At 41.9% G+C, this 18,746-nt stretch overlaps 1 protein-coding gene across 9 annotated transcripts in view; it reads left to right on the top strand.

Annotated features, from left to right (window-relative positions):
* Nucleotides 1-18,746, top strand: part of TNRC6B (trinucleotide repeat containing adaptor 6B) — a 294,477-nt gene that overhangs the window by 232,176 nt on the left and 43,555 nt on the right. For 8 of the 9 annotated variants that reach the window (XM_073006702.1, XM_038007409.2, XM_073006699.1 and 5 more), the window contains 4 exons: nucleotides 3,600-3,674; nucleotides 4,528-4,573; nucleotides 6,530-6,678; nucleotides 11,821-11,946. In XM_073006702.1, the coding sequence (XP_072862803.1) occupies nucleotides 3,600-3,674; nucleotides 4,528-4,573; nucleotides 6,530-6,678; nucleotides 11,821-11,946 (396 nt within the window). Of the gene's footprint in view, nucleotides 1-3,599; nucleotides 3,675-4,527; nucleotides 4,574-6,529; nucleotides 6,679-7,652; nucleotides 7,824-11,820; nucleotides 11,947-18,746 lie in introns of all 9 variants that reach the window. The other variant, XM_038007404.2, reaches the window with a different exon arrangement.

Here is an 18,746-nt window from a genome sequence, read left to right as displayed (position 1 = left end):
CATTTTGTATTTTTTCATAGAGGCAGGGTTTCGCCATGTCGCCAGGATGGTCTCAAACTCCTGAGCTCAGTCCTCCTGCCTTGTCCTCCCAAAGTGCTGGGATTACAGGCGTGAGCTACCACGCCTAGCTAGAACTGAGGATTTTTTTTTTTTTTTTTTGAGACGGAGTCTCGCTCTGTCGCCTAGGCTAGAGTGCAGTGGCGTTATCTTGGCTCACTGCAACCTCTGCCTCCTGGGTTCACACTGTTCTGCCTCAGCCTCCCGAGTAGCTGGGACTACAGGTGCCCGTCATCACGCCTGGCTATTTTTTGTGTTTTTAGTGGTTCCACTGTGTTAGCCAGGATGGTCTCGAGCTCCTGACTTCGTGATCCACCTGCCTTGGCCTCCCAAAGTGCTGGGATTACAGGCGTGAGCCACCGCGCCCAGCCAGAACTGAGGATTTTTAAATGAAAGGTGTGAGGCAGCTGAGGTCCTCAAGGTCCTAAGTAAGGGGAAAAATGTTTTCTTGCAAACAAATAACTACTTCCCTTTTACCTTTCGTCTTCCTTTCCCATGACCTTGAAACCTTGAACTATAAAACTGTTGCTGTGGGTAAAATGAAGTTTTCAAAGATATGAGATATTTTTCATTTTTAGTTTCCACATTATAACAATCTGTTGGAGGCTCTCAAGGCATACTTTATAAATTGCTTTTGCATTCTAAAGCCAAAGAAGTCCTTCCAGTAAATCCCCATAGATGTGTCGGAGGGAACCCAAAGGAAGATAATGCTGGCTTATCCCGTGGCGATCAGCACGTCCTGATTTTATCTGATTTGGGAAATTCCAAGACCCAAAACCCTTCTCCCGACAAATGAAGTACCAATGTGTACTTGTGTATATAGCAGCTAAATGATTTCTCTTTTGTTTTTTGAGAGAGTCTTGCCCTGTCGCCCAGGCTGGAATACAGTGGTCCAATCTCAACTCACTGCAAGCTCCGCCTCCCAGGTTCACACCATTCTCCTGCCTCAACCTCCCCAGTAGCTGGGACTACGGGTGCCTGCCACCACGCCCGGCTAATTTTTGTATTTTTAGTAGAGACGAGGTTTCACCGTGTTAGCCAGGATGGTCTCGATCTCCTGACCTTGTGATCCGCCCACCTCGCCCTCCCAAATTTGTGGGATTACAGGGATGAGCCACCATGCCCAGCCTAGCAGCTAGATGATTTCTCTACATCATATACCAGGTTGTCTACTAAACTTTCCATCTTCTGTATGAGATACCTTGTGTATCTCATAACAACTCAGTTTCTCCTTTGGTTTGCACAGTTTGATGAGGACTTTGGTTTTCAATCTAGAACAGTAGTCTTTGAGCCTGAACCAGTGTCTTGGCAGATGCTCTCTTTTTTCAATTCCAGATTTTCATTTGACAAATAAAATAGTGGAAATAAGAAATGGGCATCCAATACTTAATTTCAACATGAGAGTCTTGGCACCCTATGAAATGCTTCACAGCTAATATTCTCCTGTGTTTCGAACACCAGGTGCCATCTTAGAGGCCTTCCCATGTCTGAGGATTGGACCTTCACCCCCTTTGCCCTTTGCCTATAGGCCATTAATTTTGTGGACGACTCTTTCTTTTCTAGAATAAGAATACAGTGTGTTTCTATTTAGAGATGTTTTGCTTAAGCAGTCACTTACGGTTTTTCTTCCATTAAGAGCTTTTATTTCCTTAGCCTAGTCACAGAAGGAATTATTCAGCTAACTTTTCAGCATTCCTTGCACTCTTAGGTTGTCTAGTGTGATTTTGGCTTTCTTTTGGTTGTTTACAAATTAACAATGAGACTAAATTAACTGATTGAAAGGGACTAATAAATACCCCACTAGGTTGACAACCAAGATTTAATTAATTAAGTTAATTGGGAATTGAATCTTCCAACCCCAGTACCAGTGATTCTGACTTTTCATACTGAGGGCATTTTTTTAAAAAATTGTGATAAAATACATATAGCATGTAATTTACCATAGTGTATATTTTTAAGTGTACAGTTTAGTGGCATTAAGTATATTCACACACTTATGCTGCCATTTACCACCATCTATCCACAGAACTCTTTCCATCTTGCAAAACTGAAACTCTGTACCTATTAAACAGTAAATCCCCATTCCCCCCTCTCTCTAGTAAAGGCTTTTTTGACCTTAAAATCTGTACTAGCTGGCCGCGGTGGCTCACGCCTGTAATCCCAACACTTTGGGGAGGCCGAGGCAGGTGAATCACCTGAGGTCAAGAGTTCAAGACCAGCCTCACCAACATGGTGAAACCCCGTCTCTCCTAAAAATACAAAAATTAGCTGGGTGTGGCGGCGGGTGCCTGTAATCCCAGCTATTTGGGAGGCTGAGGCAGGAGAATTGCTTGAACTCAGGAGGCAGAGGTTGCAGTGAGCCAAGATCATGCCATTGCACTCCAGCCTGGGTGACAAAAGCGAAAGTCAGTCTCAAAACACACACACACACACACACAAAACCTGTACTAAATTTAAGTGCTTCATCACTTTCAAGGATAATAAAATTGATTTGATAGCTATCATCACGGGCCGGGCGCGGTGACACACGCCTGTAATCCTAGCACTTTGGGAGGCCAAGGCAGGCAGATCACGACGTCAGGAGATGGAGACCATCCTGGCTAACACACTGAAACCCCGTCTCTACTAAAAATACAAAAAAATTAGCCGGGCGTGGTGGCAGGCGCCTGTAGTCCCAGCTACTCAGGAGACTGAGGCAGGAGAATGGCTTGAGCCCGGGAGGCGGAGCTTGCAGTGAGCCGGGATGGCGTCACTGCTCTCCAGCCTGGGTGGCAGAGAAAGAAAAAATAAAAAATAAAAAATATATATATATAGAGAGAGAGAGCTATCATCACAACATGGAGAATTTTTACCTGTGAAATACACAAGTGCACAAAGCCCCACCCCACCAACTCCTCGTAGTGCCACCTGCCTCCCTCACAAAAGTGAAAGTGGAGCTCGGTCAGTGCCTTGTTCAGGGGAGAAACTAGTTTGTCCCATTAAAAAATTAAAACGTACTGCTGCCCTACTCTGCCCAGGAGATCGGCAATCTTGTCTTCCACTAGGTCTCTTTACCACCAGGACCCATGTCCTTTATGCTGTGAAACAAACAGAGGAAGCACTACGAGTTCCTCATAACGCCCACTTAAATAGGCTCCTTTCCAAATGACACGCACTGACATCAAACTCTTTTCTCCTAACGTAAACCAGTTTGGGTAACAAAGAGAGCAGCCTAATGAAAGTGAAAGTAGTTGTGTGCAAAACTTCTATTTTAGAAAATCATATCAGACTTCTTTCTATTTCAAAAGCAAAAGTACCAGCTGAGCATGTGTTTTTCCAGTTACTTCTAGTTCAGTGCAGTGAATTTTATAAAAATGAAAGCATAGATGTAACTAGGGCTTATTAATCATTTAAACTAACATAAAATATCAACATAATTTTAGTTAAAGAGAAATAGGTTTTAAAAAGGTAAACTCAAGTCTACATTTTCAATCTGTATTAATAAAACTCAGAAGGTTGAAATAAATTATTTGGTTCTGAGGTTCTGTGTTTCATTTCTGTAGTGCTCACTCAAAGGAGGAAACAATGATTCATGGATGAATCCTCTTGCCAAACAGTTTTCAAATATGGGATTGCTGGTAAGTTTTATTTTTTTCAAATGTATCATGTATCCCAACTTTTAGGTTTAAGAGTAATACAAATTTTAAGACCACTGCCACATATAGTACAAAGTTACAGATTTAAAAACTAGTTAAGCAATGTTCTTGATCTTTTGAGTTTAAGTAGTATTTCTCTTTTATTCTTATTCTGAATGACATACCCCAACCTTTAAAGTTATGGCTTTTAAATTTGTAGTCATCGTGTCCTTTTCCTTAGGAGGATAGAGAAGAAAGAGTCAGGCACTTAAAATTTATACAATTGTTTCTGACCACATTACTGTACTAGTTTTCATATTGCAATTTTTTTAAAAGGCAACAATAACGAAACTAGAAAAACTATACTGGGACTACTTACTTAGGAATTCTTGTAGAATTTCTGATTTCTTTATCTCTCGGGAATGGTGTAGGGACACCCTGTCCCTGGTTGGCCAAAAGACAAACGACTTGACTTGGCTGCACAGTTGAAGGTTTGATGACTTGACAAGTCACGAGAAGAAGTTGTCATTATTTGGCTGCCATTCATGGAATTTGATCCTGAGCTGACTAGAATTTAAGGACGGGGGTTTATTTCTTCAGGCAGCTGTTTATCTATTACTCTCTTTGTAGACTTATTGAGACTAATGGTATGTGAAAACTGAATTGTAGGAATATAGGCCCAAACAGCAATCAAGCTGGCATATTAAAAATGTTAATGTTTTCATTACCTTTAAGTTCATTTCAGAGAACCTTCTGTAATGCCAGTAGTAAGATGTGGCTCTCACGTGAATAATGCCACTTCTCTGATTCAAATATGTGCATCCTTAATTCTGTCTCATCTGTTCTTTATTTTCAGAGTCAGACTGAAGATAATCCAAGCAGCAAAATGGATTTGTCTGTAGGTGTGTATCACTCCGCTGAAAGGAATGGAGTGTATCAGTGTTATGATGTCCTGTTGGCATCTCCTGCCCAATTTGAGTAGGGATGGCTGCAGTTCAGTAGACATTGATTGAGCACTTACTCTTTGTAAGGTACTGTGCTAGACACTAGGTAGGGATAGAAAACTCAAATGACTGCAGGAGTCAGCAAAGAATGTAAATGAGTGATATGTGCCAGGTATAAGAAACTGGGATGAGGCCAGGCATGGTGGCTCAAGCCTGTAATCCCAGCACTTTGTGCGGCTGAGGCGGGCGGATTAGGAGGTCAAGAGATCGAGACCATCCTGGCCTACATGGTGAAACCCTGTCTTTACCAAAAATACAAAAATTAGCTGGGCGTGGTGGCACGCACCTGTAGTCCCAGCTACTTGGGAGGCTGAGGCAGGAGAATCGCTTGAACCAGGAGGCGGAGGTTGCAGTGAGCCGAGATTGTGCCACTGCACTCCAGCCTGGCAACAGAGTGAGACTCAGTCTCAAAAACAAAAACAAAAACAAAAACCCTGGGACGAGGTGACCATGGGTTAACTGTGGAGAGTCCACCTGGAAGAATCAGCCTTACATGGCTCCTAGCAGTTGCTGCTCTGGAGGAATCCAGGCTGAGCTATGACAAGTCTTTCAAGAGAGGCCAGAAATTCAGATGTATACTGGTATTATGATTTTTGTATTTTTTGAGACGGAGTCTTGCTCTGTCACCCTGGCTGGAGTGCAGTGGCATGATATCTGGTCACTGCAACCTCTGCCTCCTGGGTTCAAACGATTTTTCCCACCTCAGTCTCCCGAGTAGCTGGGATCACAGGCGTGTGCCACCACACACAGCTAATTCTTATATTTTTAGTAGAGACGAGGTTTCGCCATGTTGGCCAGACTGGTCTCGACCTCCTGACCTCAAGTGATCTGCCTTCCTCGCCTTCCCAAAGTGCTGGGATTACAGGTGTGAACCACTGCACCCAGCCCTGATTTTTAAATATCAGAACTAATTCGGGTCTCTTAAAATGCTCTATGGGGCCAAACAAATTGTGTGCCAGATGTGGCCCTCAAGTTGCCAGTCCTGTCTGTACCAGGAGGCTTCATTATTGACAAATTCTCACATTGCAACTGGAGTGGATGCAGTGTTAGCTACCGGTCTGTGGGGTTTTCGTAGTAATGCTCTTGATCACCCTGAGGAACTTAAAAAGAGTCAAACTAAGAAGAAATGAAAATAATTCTGGGTAGTAGAGGAAGTAGGTAGTCTTTGGTCTATATTTCTAAATATGAGAATAATTAAAACATGTTTCCTCGGCCGGGGGGCACTGGTTATGTCAGCAGACGACAGCACATTTATAGAGCAGTGAAAGAGAAGTGGTATGTATAGTTAGGACACCTGGGAATGCACCATGTAGGTAATGTGGACCCATCTTCTGTGTTCAGCTCTTAAGTTCTGAATTTGAGGGCAACCACTGTGCCTCTTTGATCTTTCTATTCCTTGTAACTACGTTTCATCCAGACCATTTATCTAGATGATGTTAAAATAGCAAAAACAGACAACTTCTCTCCCTGAGGACATTTGAATTTATGAGCAAGATGTGTTCATCAAACACATCAATATCCAGTCTAAATGTTTTCTTAGCCAGATTTTTGCCAGGTTATCCCTAAGGCTCTTTCAGTCTTCCATGGAAAACAAACTACAACAGATATATGTTTTGTTTTGTTTTGTTTTGTTTTTTAATAAATGAATAAATAAACAAAAAGGACCCATATGTGTTCCAGGGATAAACACCAGCAGCCTGGACCAATGAGAGTTTGTCTCGTCTTATCCCCAGAAATAGAAATATTAATAGCTCATATCCGGCACCCCCATGAGGATAGTGGGGCAGGTCACTCTTGGTTCATGGGGGAAACATTGATTCTGGAAATTTTCACTCTGTTTATGCTACTTTTCAGGAAGCCTTTCAGATAAAAAATTTGATGTGGACAAGCGAGCGATGAATCTCGGGGATTTTAATGATATCATGAGGAAGGATCGATCTGGGTTCCGTCCACCTAATTCCAAAGACATGGGAACCACAGATAGTGGGCCTTATTTTGAGAAGGTGAGTTGAATCCTTTGTTGAAGATAATAATTCATGAGAACCGCTTTGGTTCCCATTTGTCTTTTGATAACTGATTCTGGAGGAAGCATAGAATTACTGAACTAGATGAGCCAAACACAAACATCACCTGCATTAATGTGGTGACCTGAAAACGATTGATGTCAACAGGTGATTGGGCAAGAGCAAGAACCATCTGTCTTTAGCATGTATGTATTAGAAAATCTGAGTTTTGAGAAATTCATGAAGTGTGGAAATGTTAGAGAGAAACTTACTCTGCATTCTTTTTTCTGCTGCTGTGCAGCTACAAAATAAATTTTGGGATTTTGTGCAGATATTCCATGTCTCCTAAGGCCTTGCCTTCTTCTAGTTTTGAGAGAACTCTGTTGTTATCTTTCCCCAGTTCCCTAGTGATCTGTGTTTAGTTACAATGGTATACTTTTCAAATTCTCAACTACCTAATTTAACCAAGCAGTTTCTATCTATTGGTTTTGATGTTTACCATTTCTAATGGTGGGAATTATATCTTGATTCAGAATACTAATTTACTATGTTCCTGGTCTTCAGAAAGCAGTTAAAACCAAAATTTTTAAATCTGGCATGTTTTGACACTTGTTGCTGGTCCAGACAGCAGCATATTCACAAGATTGGCCTGGCTTCTGTTTCAGCAGCCACATTGCTAGAGTAATCAATATTAGATGCATAAAATCAAAGTGTCTGGCAATTTTTATCTTAATGCAATGGATAGAATGTGTTACTAACTTAGGGGAAAAGAAAAATCAATATCAAAGAAGATGACAGATGGTGTCTGTTGGGCCGAGTGTAAAGATTATTATCAGATCCAAATTCCATCCTTGGTTATTGCTAATACACTCTAACTTTGTTTATTGCTAGTGTTTCTCTCTTTTCCCTTCTTGCATTCTGTTGCTTCACTAACCAACACTCGTTGTGATTGGCTAACTCCTACTACTTTTCAGCTGACTTTGCCTTTCTCCAATCAAGATGGGTGCCTTGGGGATGAGGCTCCCTGCTCTCCCTTCTCCCCTTCTCCCAGCTACAAGCTGTCTCCCTCTGGTTCCACACTACCCAACGTCAGCCTTGGAGCAATCGGCACAGGGCTCAACCCCCAAAACTTCGCTGCTAGACAAGTAAGGAGGCCTCTCAAATTTATAACTGCTTGGCTGTGGCCTCGCCTTGGTCCTGGTCTGCAGTTTATTGCATCATTTGTCTGTCTTGGGAAATTTGTTGATTACTGAATGCACAGAATGATATTAAGTGTAGGTTCTAGATCTTTCAGCCCATAGAACCCATCTCTCTTCATGTTTTTCAACATGGATTTTATTTTAAACCTGTTTTTTTTTGTCTTCTCATTTTTGATCATAAGTTCATATTTAATAAGTAAACTAAGAACGGACTAAGGAAAATGTTAAAGAGGCTACTGCATAAGTACCTTAGACAATCTAACTTAATGCATTTGCCATTTTAAACATTAGATTGTATAAGTAATACTTTGGACATCTTTTCAATTTAATAAACCTGCCAATTTAAAAATAGCAAAACTAGTATGATGACGTATTGGTGGGTTATGGCATCTTGAAATCTATTGTCCGTAAGTGTAAAACATAATAATTACCCGTAGAAGGGTAACTTTAAATAGTAGACGGTGAAGCTTTGGGAAGAATGGGTATTGCTCAGACACAGCAGTGTTTCATTGCACCTTGGGTTGGATTTGGCAACCCTCCAGTTAAGGGCTGTGCAGTAGAAACAAGACAGGCAGGGCTGGGAGGATCCCGCCTCCTCACCTTCCTAGGCCTGAGGGTGCACAGCAGGACCCTGCCTGCCTTCCCACAGTGGCTCTGTTGTAGTTTTTGTGGAGAAAACCAGGACTTTGGCGTCACAATTCCTTTGCAACAGTAACCCCAGCAGTGATCGCCATACTTCTGTGACCACTTACTTGTCACTGTGACCTTCACCTCAGGACATTGTGGAAGGACGTTAATTATACAACTTGTAATTATTAGTTGTATCCACATGATGCATCCGTAATGATGTTCTGTCTCCATATGATGACTTCCACATATGCGTTACAGGATGACGTGAAGCAGCACCTCTGACACCAGTTAAGTCGCACGTAGGTCTCTTACATGCTTTCTAATCATTGCCTTAGCACATTTTAAAAAATGGATTATACTATATCCATGTGTTCGGTTGGTTATTTCTGGATTGGGAGTTACAAATGATTTTTTCCTTTTCTTCCTTTATATTTCATCATTTTCCTTACTGCTTCCACAGAGGACATGGATATACACTGTTTATATAAACAGGGAAGAAATGATTATATTGATGTTTTGGGGTTTCTTTTGAGTATGGAAAACATGAAATAGGCATAACATTCAGTTAATGGTAATTGTAAATGTGGTGGATCACACAATTATCAAACGCTATTAAACTAGTATGGTAGACCAGCCAAACCAGCTGAGCACTAGGCGCTAAAAAAAGGTCATTCTTCTTCATTTTTTTGATCTGTGGATTGCTACAAAGTCCATTGTTAACCTGGTTTGTGCACATGTTCCATCTAAATATGGACATGGTTTTTAAAGACTATTTTCTTACAGAATTATTTTAATATGCTTTGTATTAATAAAATTTAAGAGTTAAATTTTCCAAATCACAGATTTTGGTTAGCTTGGTAATTTTGTTTTTAATTTGTATGCTTTTTTGAGTTAAACAGTATAGTTGAAGCAAAGATCACCAGACTCAGGTAATTGTAAAAGCCTCTGGTACAACAGTAGAGCTTTAGTGATAGCCACAGAAACCTGCATTAGCACATACTCAGGTGCCTTTTTTCTCCCGTTTATTTTTTAGAGATGGGGTCTTGCTTATGTTGCCCAGGTTGGTCTCGAACTCCTAGCCTCAGCCTCTCAAAATGCTAGGATTACAGGTGTGAATCACTGTACCTGGCCTATATACGTTTCTTAAAGACCAAATCTGTATGATTGCCCCTGAATACATCACTGTGCAAAAATAGCTCTATTGGAGCCAAGAAAATGAGTGCTTGTGATGCCCAGGTTCCATATTAAGTTAGACAAGGCATTTTTTGATCAACTACTGTGGACTTACCTATATTATTATCCATTCCAGAGATAGTGCTTTGTGTGGCTGTAGGGTCACGTGATAATGAAAAGCCTAAAACCTGTGGTGGAAGAGGGTGGAAATTGTCTACTGGGAAGACGGAAGTAGGAATTGATTTTACAGAAGCTTAAAAAGCAAATTCTTTTCAATATTTGTTATTAAAGGAGAGGTTGAAATTTAAAACAACCGTCAGGAAGCAATTTTGTATTTGCCAGAAAATGGATTCTGGCAGGGTCTTTAGCTCCCAGTAACCCCACCATCCAAGGACCAGTTGTGAATAATTGACATCTAATAACTAAGTCATTACTTTGATGATAAAGTGAGAAAGATCTTAGCAGAATATCCTTGGTGAAATAAATGTTTCCTGTTTTCTTAAGGATGATCAGGGTAGCAAAGCTACTGACTGCCACAATCCGAGCAAAGTTAGGGCTGAGCCATGTCACTTTCGAGTGGCAGTTGGTAAGAAAGGAGCAGTAGAGATGTTAGAGTTTCTGGAATTAAAGGTCTTCTCGTGTTTAAACAACCTTTTGGGAGACATAAAATTCATGATGGATCTTTGATTTACTTTTACGAGATACACAGATTTTAATTGCCATTTTGACTTTATGTTTAGAATCATTTTTATTTTCAATGCTTTTAAGTTCACTAATTTCCCTGCAGCAGTCCCTTACTCTATTTTTTAATCATTAAGCCATCACAGTATTTTTAGTGTTCTAGGTTTTAATGATGCCATTACAAAATTCTTTAAAATTACCTTAATCCCTGTGATTCCAGGGATATGATAATGGTGGTGATTTCAATTCAGGGTATACGTATTCAGTATAAGCAGTAATGCAGCTGTCTTTGCTGAAGGTGTTCAGTGGGATATTTTCCAGTGTGTGGAATTGGTGGGTCATGAATATTTACAGATTATATATTCATCCTACAGACTGGGGCTTTATTGAGTTCTGGGAATACGAAGAGGGAAAGATTAAAGCTGACAGTAGAAAGACAGAATGGAAAATAACTGTAGTGTGGTTTGATGATGAGTGCCCAAAAAAAAGTTTTAAAGCATTTTGAGATTGGAGAGGTGGGCTCAATTAATCTGAACGTGAAATCAGGAAGATGATTTTGGGGAAGACTTCCTTGATGAGGATGACCTCCAAGCTGGGCCTTGAAGAGGTCAAGTGAAAATGGTATCAGGCAGAGGGAGCACAGTGTTGTGTTATTACCAAATACGGTTTCTTCGCTGAAGGACTTTTCTCAGCTAGAAACGAGTCAGAAAGGAAAGGCCACCATATAACCCAACTCTCTTAGTTATCTCATCGGAATAGTGTAGAAGTGCTCCAGTGAGTTGGGCCTCCAGAAAGGAGGGAGTTCAGCTTATTTTTAACTAGACCGATATGTGTTTGAATGAGAAGTTACAGGTGAGTAATGTTTATTTTGGTGTCCCTGTAATGGTTTTTACTTTCTCCCTTTCTTCCTTTTTTATCTCACTGTGTAATTGAGTCACATTGCCTTATCTATCAAAGAAAGGATTGAGCAGATCCAGGACAAGGAAGGGTGCTAGGCTCACTCTGGGACGGCAGAGAAATCACATCATAATGTTTTATAAATACAACTGATAACTGTTCATAAGGCTGCATTTTTACTCAGGTGCCTTTCAAGATGGAGCTCAGATTACAAAGCTTGAGAATAAATTTGGTAAACCCAGTCGCAAAGAAGAGTACTTGAAATAAATGTTATGTTGTCTATAGCTTTCATTCACAAAAAAGAATGTAGGACTTTTCCTAATATTTGACAGAATTGAACCCTTTCCGTTTATAGAGTTCGTCAAACTGTACAGGCGCTCATGATTCAATTTGAGTAATTGCCCTAAGCCTTCTAAGATAAGGAACTTCTCAGTTATGAAATTCTGTTATTCCATGGAACACAGCCTGTGATTCTTCTGAGGGATCTAAAAGACCAGAACTGTTTCTTACTTGCATTTTCTTATGTTAACAAAAAGCCTTACTGCTGCTCTTCTGTTTACAGGGCGGTAGTCATGGTTTGTTTGGAAACAGCACAGCACAATCGAGAGGTCTGCACACACCAGTGCAGCCACTAAATTCTTCTCCCAGTCTCCGGGCGCAAGTGCCTCCCCAGTTTATTTCCCCCCAGGTAAGCAATTTTGTGTTCCTATGATTCAAAATTAAAGACCATTTCAGGTAGTTACCAGTTGTTAACTGATTTTTGTGGGCATAAAAAGAATAATAGTAGCATAAAATAGGAAAAAGCCATATTTTCTTGACCTTTTGGCTAAGATCAAGTAGAGTAAAATATAAAATATCTGGCTGCCAAAGATCAAGACTTTTAGAACAAAATATCAAATCTCATTTTTTATTGCATCATGCATATCAACAAAGTTGGTATTTTTGCATGAAAAGCTTATGATTCTATTCCTTTTAGATCTCCTATTTTTCTAACTATATATTTTGAAACTGCATATAATTAAAACTACTATTAGTAAGTTCTGATGTGTCATTGTTCAGAGGCTGGTTGCCCTCAAGGATTTACCCACAGATAAAAAGAGAATTCGGCCTGGCACAGTGCTCATGCCTGTAATCCCATCACTTTGGGAGGCCAAGGTGGGCAGATCACTTGAGGCCAGGAGTTTGAGATGAGCCTGGCCAACATGGCGAAACCCTGTTTCTACCAAAAAACACAAATTAGCCAGGTGTAAAGAACAAAACAAAAATTAGCTGGGTATGGTGTTGCACGCCTCTAATCCCGGCTACTCGGGAGGCTGAGACAGTAGAACCGCTTGTACTTAGGAGGCACAGGTTACGGTGAACTGAGATTACGCCACTGCACTCCAGCCTGGGTGATAGGGTGAGACTCCGTTTCAAAAAAAAAAAAAAAGAAAAGAAAAGAAAACGAGAGAATTGCCAGATTCTGGATTATTCTGAAAATGTTGAGGAGCTGCATGCCAACATAGCAATTAGGTGCTCTAAGGGGAGTTTTAGAACTAATGACGTAGCAGAGACTCCTGGACTTAACTCTTATTCATGAGCAGCTCCGTGTAGGACATAGTCCATTGGATACCATGGGAACCAGTTAGGTCTGTCCCTTAGTAGGAGATGTGCAAAGAGATGGTGTTTTGTTTTGTGGGTAAAGGTAAGAGATTTGTGTTAGTCTACCACACACTTTCCCCGTTCCCCTTTGTGAGAAAGCAGACGTGAGGACAGAGTAATAGCTGATAAGCTTATGCAAGGATTCAATGTGTAGCGTTAGTCCCTCCTTAGAATGTTATTTTAATATACAAAGTTTTGAGTCCATTTCATTCTGTAAAAGAAGATGGGAGCGCTTATTAGATCCAACCAGCAGGTTGTAAAGGTTCAGTTTTTGTTGTTTGTTTTTGTGTTTTTATTAATTTTCTTTTTTGGAGATACAGTCTCACTCTGTCACCCAGGCTGGAGTGCAGTGGTGTGGTCCATAGCTCATGGCAATCTTGAACTCTTGGGCTCGAGCAGTCGTCCCTCCTCAGCCTCCAAGTAGCTACTTGGTGGAGGAGAGGTGCCAGCCTCTCCTCTTCTTTCCCTCTCTCTAAGTTCCAGTCATCCTTCAAGCCCCAGGTACTGGTTTATCCTTTAGACAGAGCCATTTCTGACTTTCCCGGCACTCTACAACAGCAGTGTCTTCCTAAGTCTTGGAGCATACACACATTTTACAGTATCCCTTGGTATCAGGCTGACAGTCACCCATGGTTATCAAATATCTGTAGCATGTTAGGTAATGTCTTCATCGTGCACAGATGGAGAAAATGCCATCTCTCTCTCTGCAGCCTCTTGGAGTTGGTGGCAGAGGGGTGGGTTGAGGTGAGGAGGAGGTGATAGCAGAATTCCCAGCAGATAGTGTGATAAATGTATAGAAATGTTTAACAGAGTTTGGGTAATCGGCTGAGCCTTCACACTAGCAGTGTCATTTGAGTCTTGAAGAATGAGTCAGAATTTTCTGAGCACACCAGATTAAAAGTGCCTTCTAAGCAGCAGGAGCCTCATGTGCAAGGGGCAGTAATACCTAGAAGAACATAGCATTTGGGGGAAAGGCAGTTAGTTTGAATAATTAGTTAGAGCTTGTTGAAACATACAGACACACACACACACTGTCTTAGAATAGAAAAGGAAGGCTGGGCACGGTGGCTCAAGCCTGTAATCCCAGCACTTTGGGAGGCTGAGACAGGCAGATCATGAGGTCAGGAGATCGAGACCATCCTGGCTAACATGGTGAAACCCCGTCTCTACTAAAAAATACAAAAAACTAGCCAGGCGAGGTGGCGGGCGCCTGTAGTCCCAGCCACTCGGGAGGCTGAGGCAGGAGAATGGCGTGAACCCGGGAGGTGGAGCTTGCAGTGAGCTGAGATCGCGCCACTGCACTCCAGCCTGGGCGACAGAGCGAGACTCCGTCTCAAAAAAAAAAAAAATAAGAAGAATAGGAAAGAAAGGAACTAGACAAGAAGTATGGGACCAAATTTGGAAAAGGTGTTTGCTTTGCTTAGGATTTGGGACTTGGCCCTATAGGCCAATCCTTTTCAACATGGTTTACAACCATTATTTAGGCTGCTACTCAAAGACACAGTTCCCAGGTCTCCAATCTTCTGTGGCAGGTGGCTTTGGGGCTTAGTCACCACCATGTTAACTTTATGTGCACTTAAAGTTTGGCCACTGCTATAGACAATATACTATTAAAGATTTTTCAGCTGAGTAGTGATGTAGAAAAATTTAAGGTTTAGAAGATGCTGGGTGCAGCAGCTCACACCTACACTCCCAGCCCTTTGGGAGGCTGAGGCAGGCAGATTGCTTGAGCCCAGAAGTTTGAGACCAGCCTGAACCACATAGTAAGACCCCATCTCTACAAATTATTTTATTTTATTTTATTTTATTTTATTTTATTTTATTTTATTGAGGCAGATTCTTTGTCACCCAAGCTAGAGTGCAGTGATGCAGTCTCAGCTCACTGCAACCTCCACCTCCTGGATTCAAGCGATTCTTGTACCTCAGCCTCCTGAGTAGCTGGGGTTACAAGCGTGCACCATCACGCCTGGTTAATTTTTGTATTTTTAGTAGAGATGGAGTTTCACCATGTTGGCCAGGCTGGTCTGGAACTCTTGACCTCAAGTGATCCACCCCCTCTTGACCTCCCAAAGTACTGGGATTACAGGCATGAGCCACCGTGCCCGGCCTACAAAAAAATTTTTTTTTAATTATCCAGGCATGGTGGTGTGCACCTTTAGTCCCAGCTACTCAGGAGGCTGAGGTGGGAAGATAGATCGAGTCTGGGAGGCGAGGCTGCAGTGAACCATGATCAAGCCACTGCACTCCAGGCTGGGCAACAGAGCAAGACGGTGTCTCAAAAAAAAAAAAAAAAAAAAAGAGAGAAAGGGAGGGAGGGAACACTGGCAGTAATATAGAGGACATGTTTGAATGGCAGGAGTACTAGAGCAAAAGAGAGCAGTTGCAGGGCTAGTACAGGAGTCCAGGTGAGGTAGTGACAGTGGGAATTAACCCTCTTGTAGGAGTTGCCTCTGATCTTTTTGTTGCATAATATGATGATCTGTTCTCCAGTCTCTTCTTACTCGGTGTATCAGCAGCATTTGACAGTTTCCCTCCTTCCTGAAGCACTTCCTGCGTTTGGCTTTTGGACACCTACTACATTGGTTCTCCATCTGCCTCTCCTTCTCCATCTCCTTTACAAGTTCCTCCTCAAGTTCGCAATACTTATTCAGCAGAATGCCCCAGATCTCAACCTTCGAACCTCTCCCCACCATCTGTAGTCACTGCCAGGTGATCCTACCCAGTGGAATGACTTCAAGCATTGAATTCCAAAATCGTATCTTCAGCCCACATCTTCTTTCCTCAACTCCACAGACTACTCATAGGATGCCTCACAGGTTAACATGTTCAAAACACAGCTTCTGATCTCACCCTACACTGCCCTCAGAAACACCGCCTTGCTCCCAGTAAATGGTACTCTCATGCAATAGGAGTTGAGGCCAAAAACCTTGGAGCTCGTCATGACTCCTCTCATGACCATGTTCGTTCCATCAGTAAGACCGCCCTTCAAACCTTTATCCAAAATCAGACCCTTTTTTACCACCTCCAACAGCACAGGCCCTGGTCAAGCCACCACCATTTCTGTCTAGGTTATTGCAATGACTTCAAGCCTGTTCCTTATCCTGCCTCTCTTTGACGCTTGCCTGTCTCAAGTCTGAGTCAGACTGATTCTCTGACACCGCACTGTCCAGTGTCATAGCCAATAGCCACATCAGCCCTTGAAATGTGGCTGCTGGACTGGAAGAACGGAATTTTACATTTTATTTTAATTAACTTAAATAGCCCCATCTTGTTAGTAGTCACTGTGTAGACAGCACAGATGTAGAACATGTCAGCATTGCAGGAAGTTCTGCACAGCACTGTTCTAAAACAAAAGGCAGGTCGTGTTACTGTTGCACCAGGAATCCCCTCGTGGCTGGTTCTCTCACTGAGAATGCAAAGCAGAAGCACAGTCTTTACTCTGGTCTTCGAGGTTCCTGTTGATCCCACCTCCCCACAAGTACAGGCCACTTTCTCATACCTTCATGCTGCTCCAGCCAAGTGGCCCCCACACACCAAGCGTACTCTTAGAACACTGTTCCCAGATGGCAGCATGGCTCAGCCTTTATCTCCTTCAGCTCCCCGCTTCACTGCCACCTTCCCTAGAAGCTTTCTCAGGGCAGCTACGTACAGTGTGCCGCCTGCCCTATCACTGTCTCTCCCTGCTTGCTCCTTGTCTTTCTCCCTCTCTGCCCTGCCCCGAGGAGTGTAATAAGCTTTACAGCGACAGGGTCTGGGCCTGCTGTGTTCACCACTGGAGCTTGAGCATCAATAGCTGTGCAGGGCATGTATTTTGAGCTCCGTGACTATATATCGAGTTATGGGAAGATACATATCAGAATGATTTCAAAAGTGGAATTGTTGGGAAGGTTGCAGTTAACTTCGTGTGAGAGAACTGGGTACTGTGGATCTGTGTATGACCAAAGTGTCTGCTCTACCCAAAAAAGAAAAGTATTTGTGTTCCCTCCACTTTTGAATTTTGTTTTATTTATTTAATGCATACTGGGAGCAGAATATTAAATAATGGATTATTCTGTCTTTTCCCAACGTTTCTATATCTTTAAAAAATTAAGCAGTTGGGTAACTCTAAAGAAAGAAAAGGCCAGGCACGGTGGTTTACTCCTATAATCCCAGCACTTTGGGAGACCAAGATGGGCAGATTGCTTGAGCCCAGGAGTTCAAGACCAGCCTGGGCAACATGGCAAAACCTGTCTCTAACAAAAATACAAAAAATTAGCCGGGTATGGTGGCGCATGCTGTAGTCCCAACTACTTAGGAGGCTGAGATGAGAGGGTGACCTGAGCCCTGGGGGTTGAGGCTGCAGTGAGCCTCAACACCACAGTGATGACACCGCTGCACTCCAGCCTGGGTGACAGTGATATCCTGTCTTTAAAAAAAAAAAAGACAGGATAACCACACACAGTTTGGATAGCAGAGAAACAAATTCTTTAAAAAACCTCCAACCCAAATACAATGACAGGAATTATTTTTACATAATTCCCTATTCAGACACTGTTCATATACAGGGATGCTTTTCACATTATAGCACTCAGGCTCCCTGGAACCTGATGTTAACATTGTGTCCTTGAATTTTCTCCTGTTGCTATGTAGCATTCATGGTGATCATAATGATGTTTCATCAGGTAGATTTACCTTGATTTATTTAACATTCCCTTCCCCCCACTGTTGAGTATTAAATTGTTTTTAATTTTTCCCCGTTACAAATAGTACTGCAAAGAAATCCTTATACATAAACCTTTGCCCACATTTTTTCTAAATTGAGTTGCCCAAAATGAAATTTCTGGGTCAAAGCACATGAATAGTTTAAAAGATTTTGATAAATATCAGATTTTATATTCATTTTGACCACATTATAGGGGCAATCAGTAGTTAATGTAAACATAGAAGATACTGAGGCCGGGCATGAGGGCTCATGCCTTAATCCCAGCACTTCGGGAGGCTGAGGCAGTTGGATCACCCGAGATCAGGAGTTTGGGACCAGCCTGGCCAACATGGTGAAACCCCATCTCTACTAAAAATATAAAAATTATCCAGGCATGGTGGCGCACACCTGTCTGTCGTCCCAGCTACTCAGGAGTCTGAGGCAGGAGAATCACTTGAACCCAGGAGGTAGAGGTTGCAGTGAGCCGAGATTGTGCCACTGCACTCCAGCCTGGGTGACAGAGTGAGACTCTGTCTTAAAAAAAAAAAAAAAAAAAGGAAGACACTGAAACTTATCTCTAAGATTTGTTACAAATGTCCCAGGCCTTGGGTTTCTACCATGCCTTTTTCTTCCTGTAACTCAAATACGATATTGAGAAAGTAACATATTCCAGCAGGCTTTTGTCCTGACTTTAAATTGCTGTCATTTCGCATCTGCAATGCTTTGTTAAATGCCATATTGATTGCAACAAGATCTTCACTTTCTCCAGTCCAGCTGGAGATTGAAGGGCTTTTAAGCCAGAATAATTAACTCCCTGAAATGGAGAATATACAGACCTGCACCACCGAGATTCCTCTGCAGCCCAGGTGTGAACAGCTGTTTGCCTTGAGCCTAGTGGCGCTTCTCCCTGGTCCTTCTGTATTCTTTGGAGAGGGACAGTACATTTGCAATCCTAAGAAAGTTCAGCAAGGCTGGGATAGGCATTTCTCAAAAATTAAACTTTTATTGTCTCTAACATTGTCAGTTTATGGAACATATGAGCTGGTGGCTTCTAAAGATCACTTTCCTGTGCTTTTCTTTATACTCTTTCTGTGTGTGTGTCTCTGTCTTTAAACAATATGTTGTTTTCATTTTGCCTTTTTTGTACTTTAATGAAACCATATAGT

This window comes from Chlorocebus sabaeus, chromosome 19, assembly GCF_047675955.1.
Source record: "Chlorocebus sabaeus isolate Y175 chromosome 19, mChlSab1.0.hap1, whole genome shotgun sequence".
NCBI lineage: Eukaryota > Metazoa > Chordata > Mammalia > Primates > Cercopithecidae > Chlorocebus > Chlorocebus sabaeus.
The sequence above is the reverse complement of the archived record's forward strand: the minus strand, read 5'-3'. Positions and strand labels throughout refer to the sequence as shown.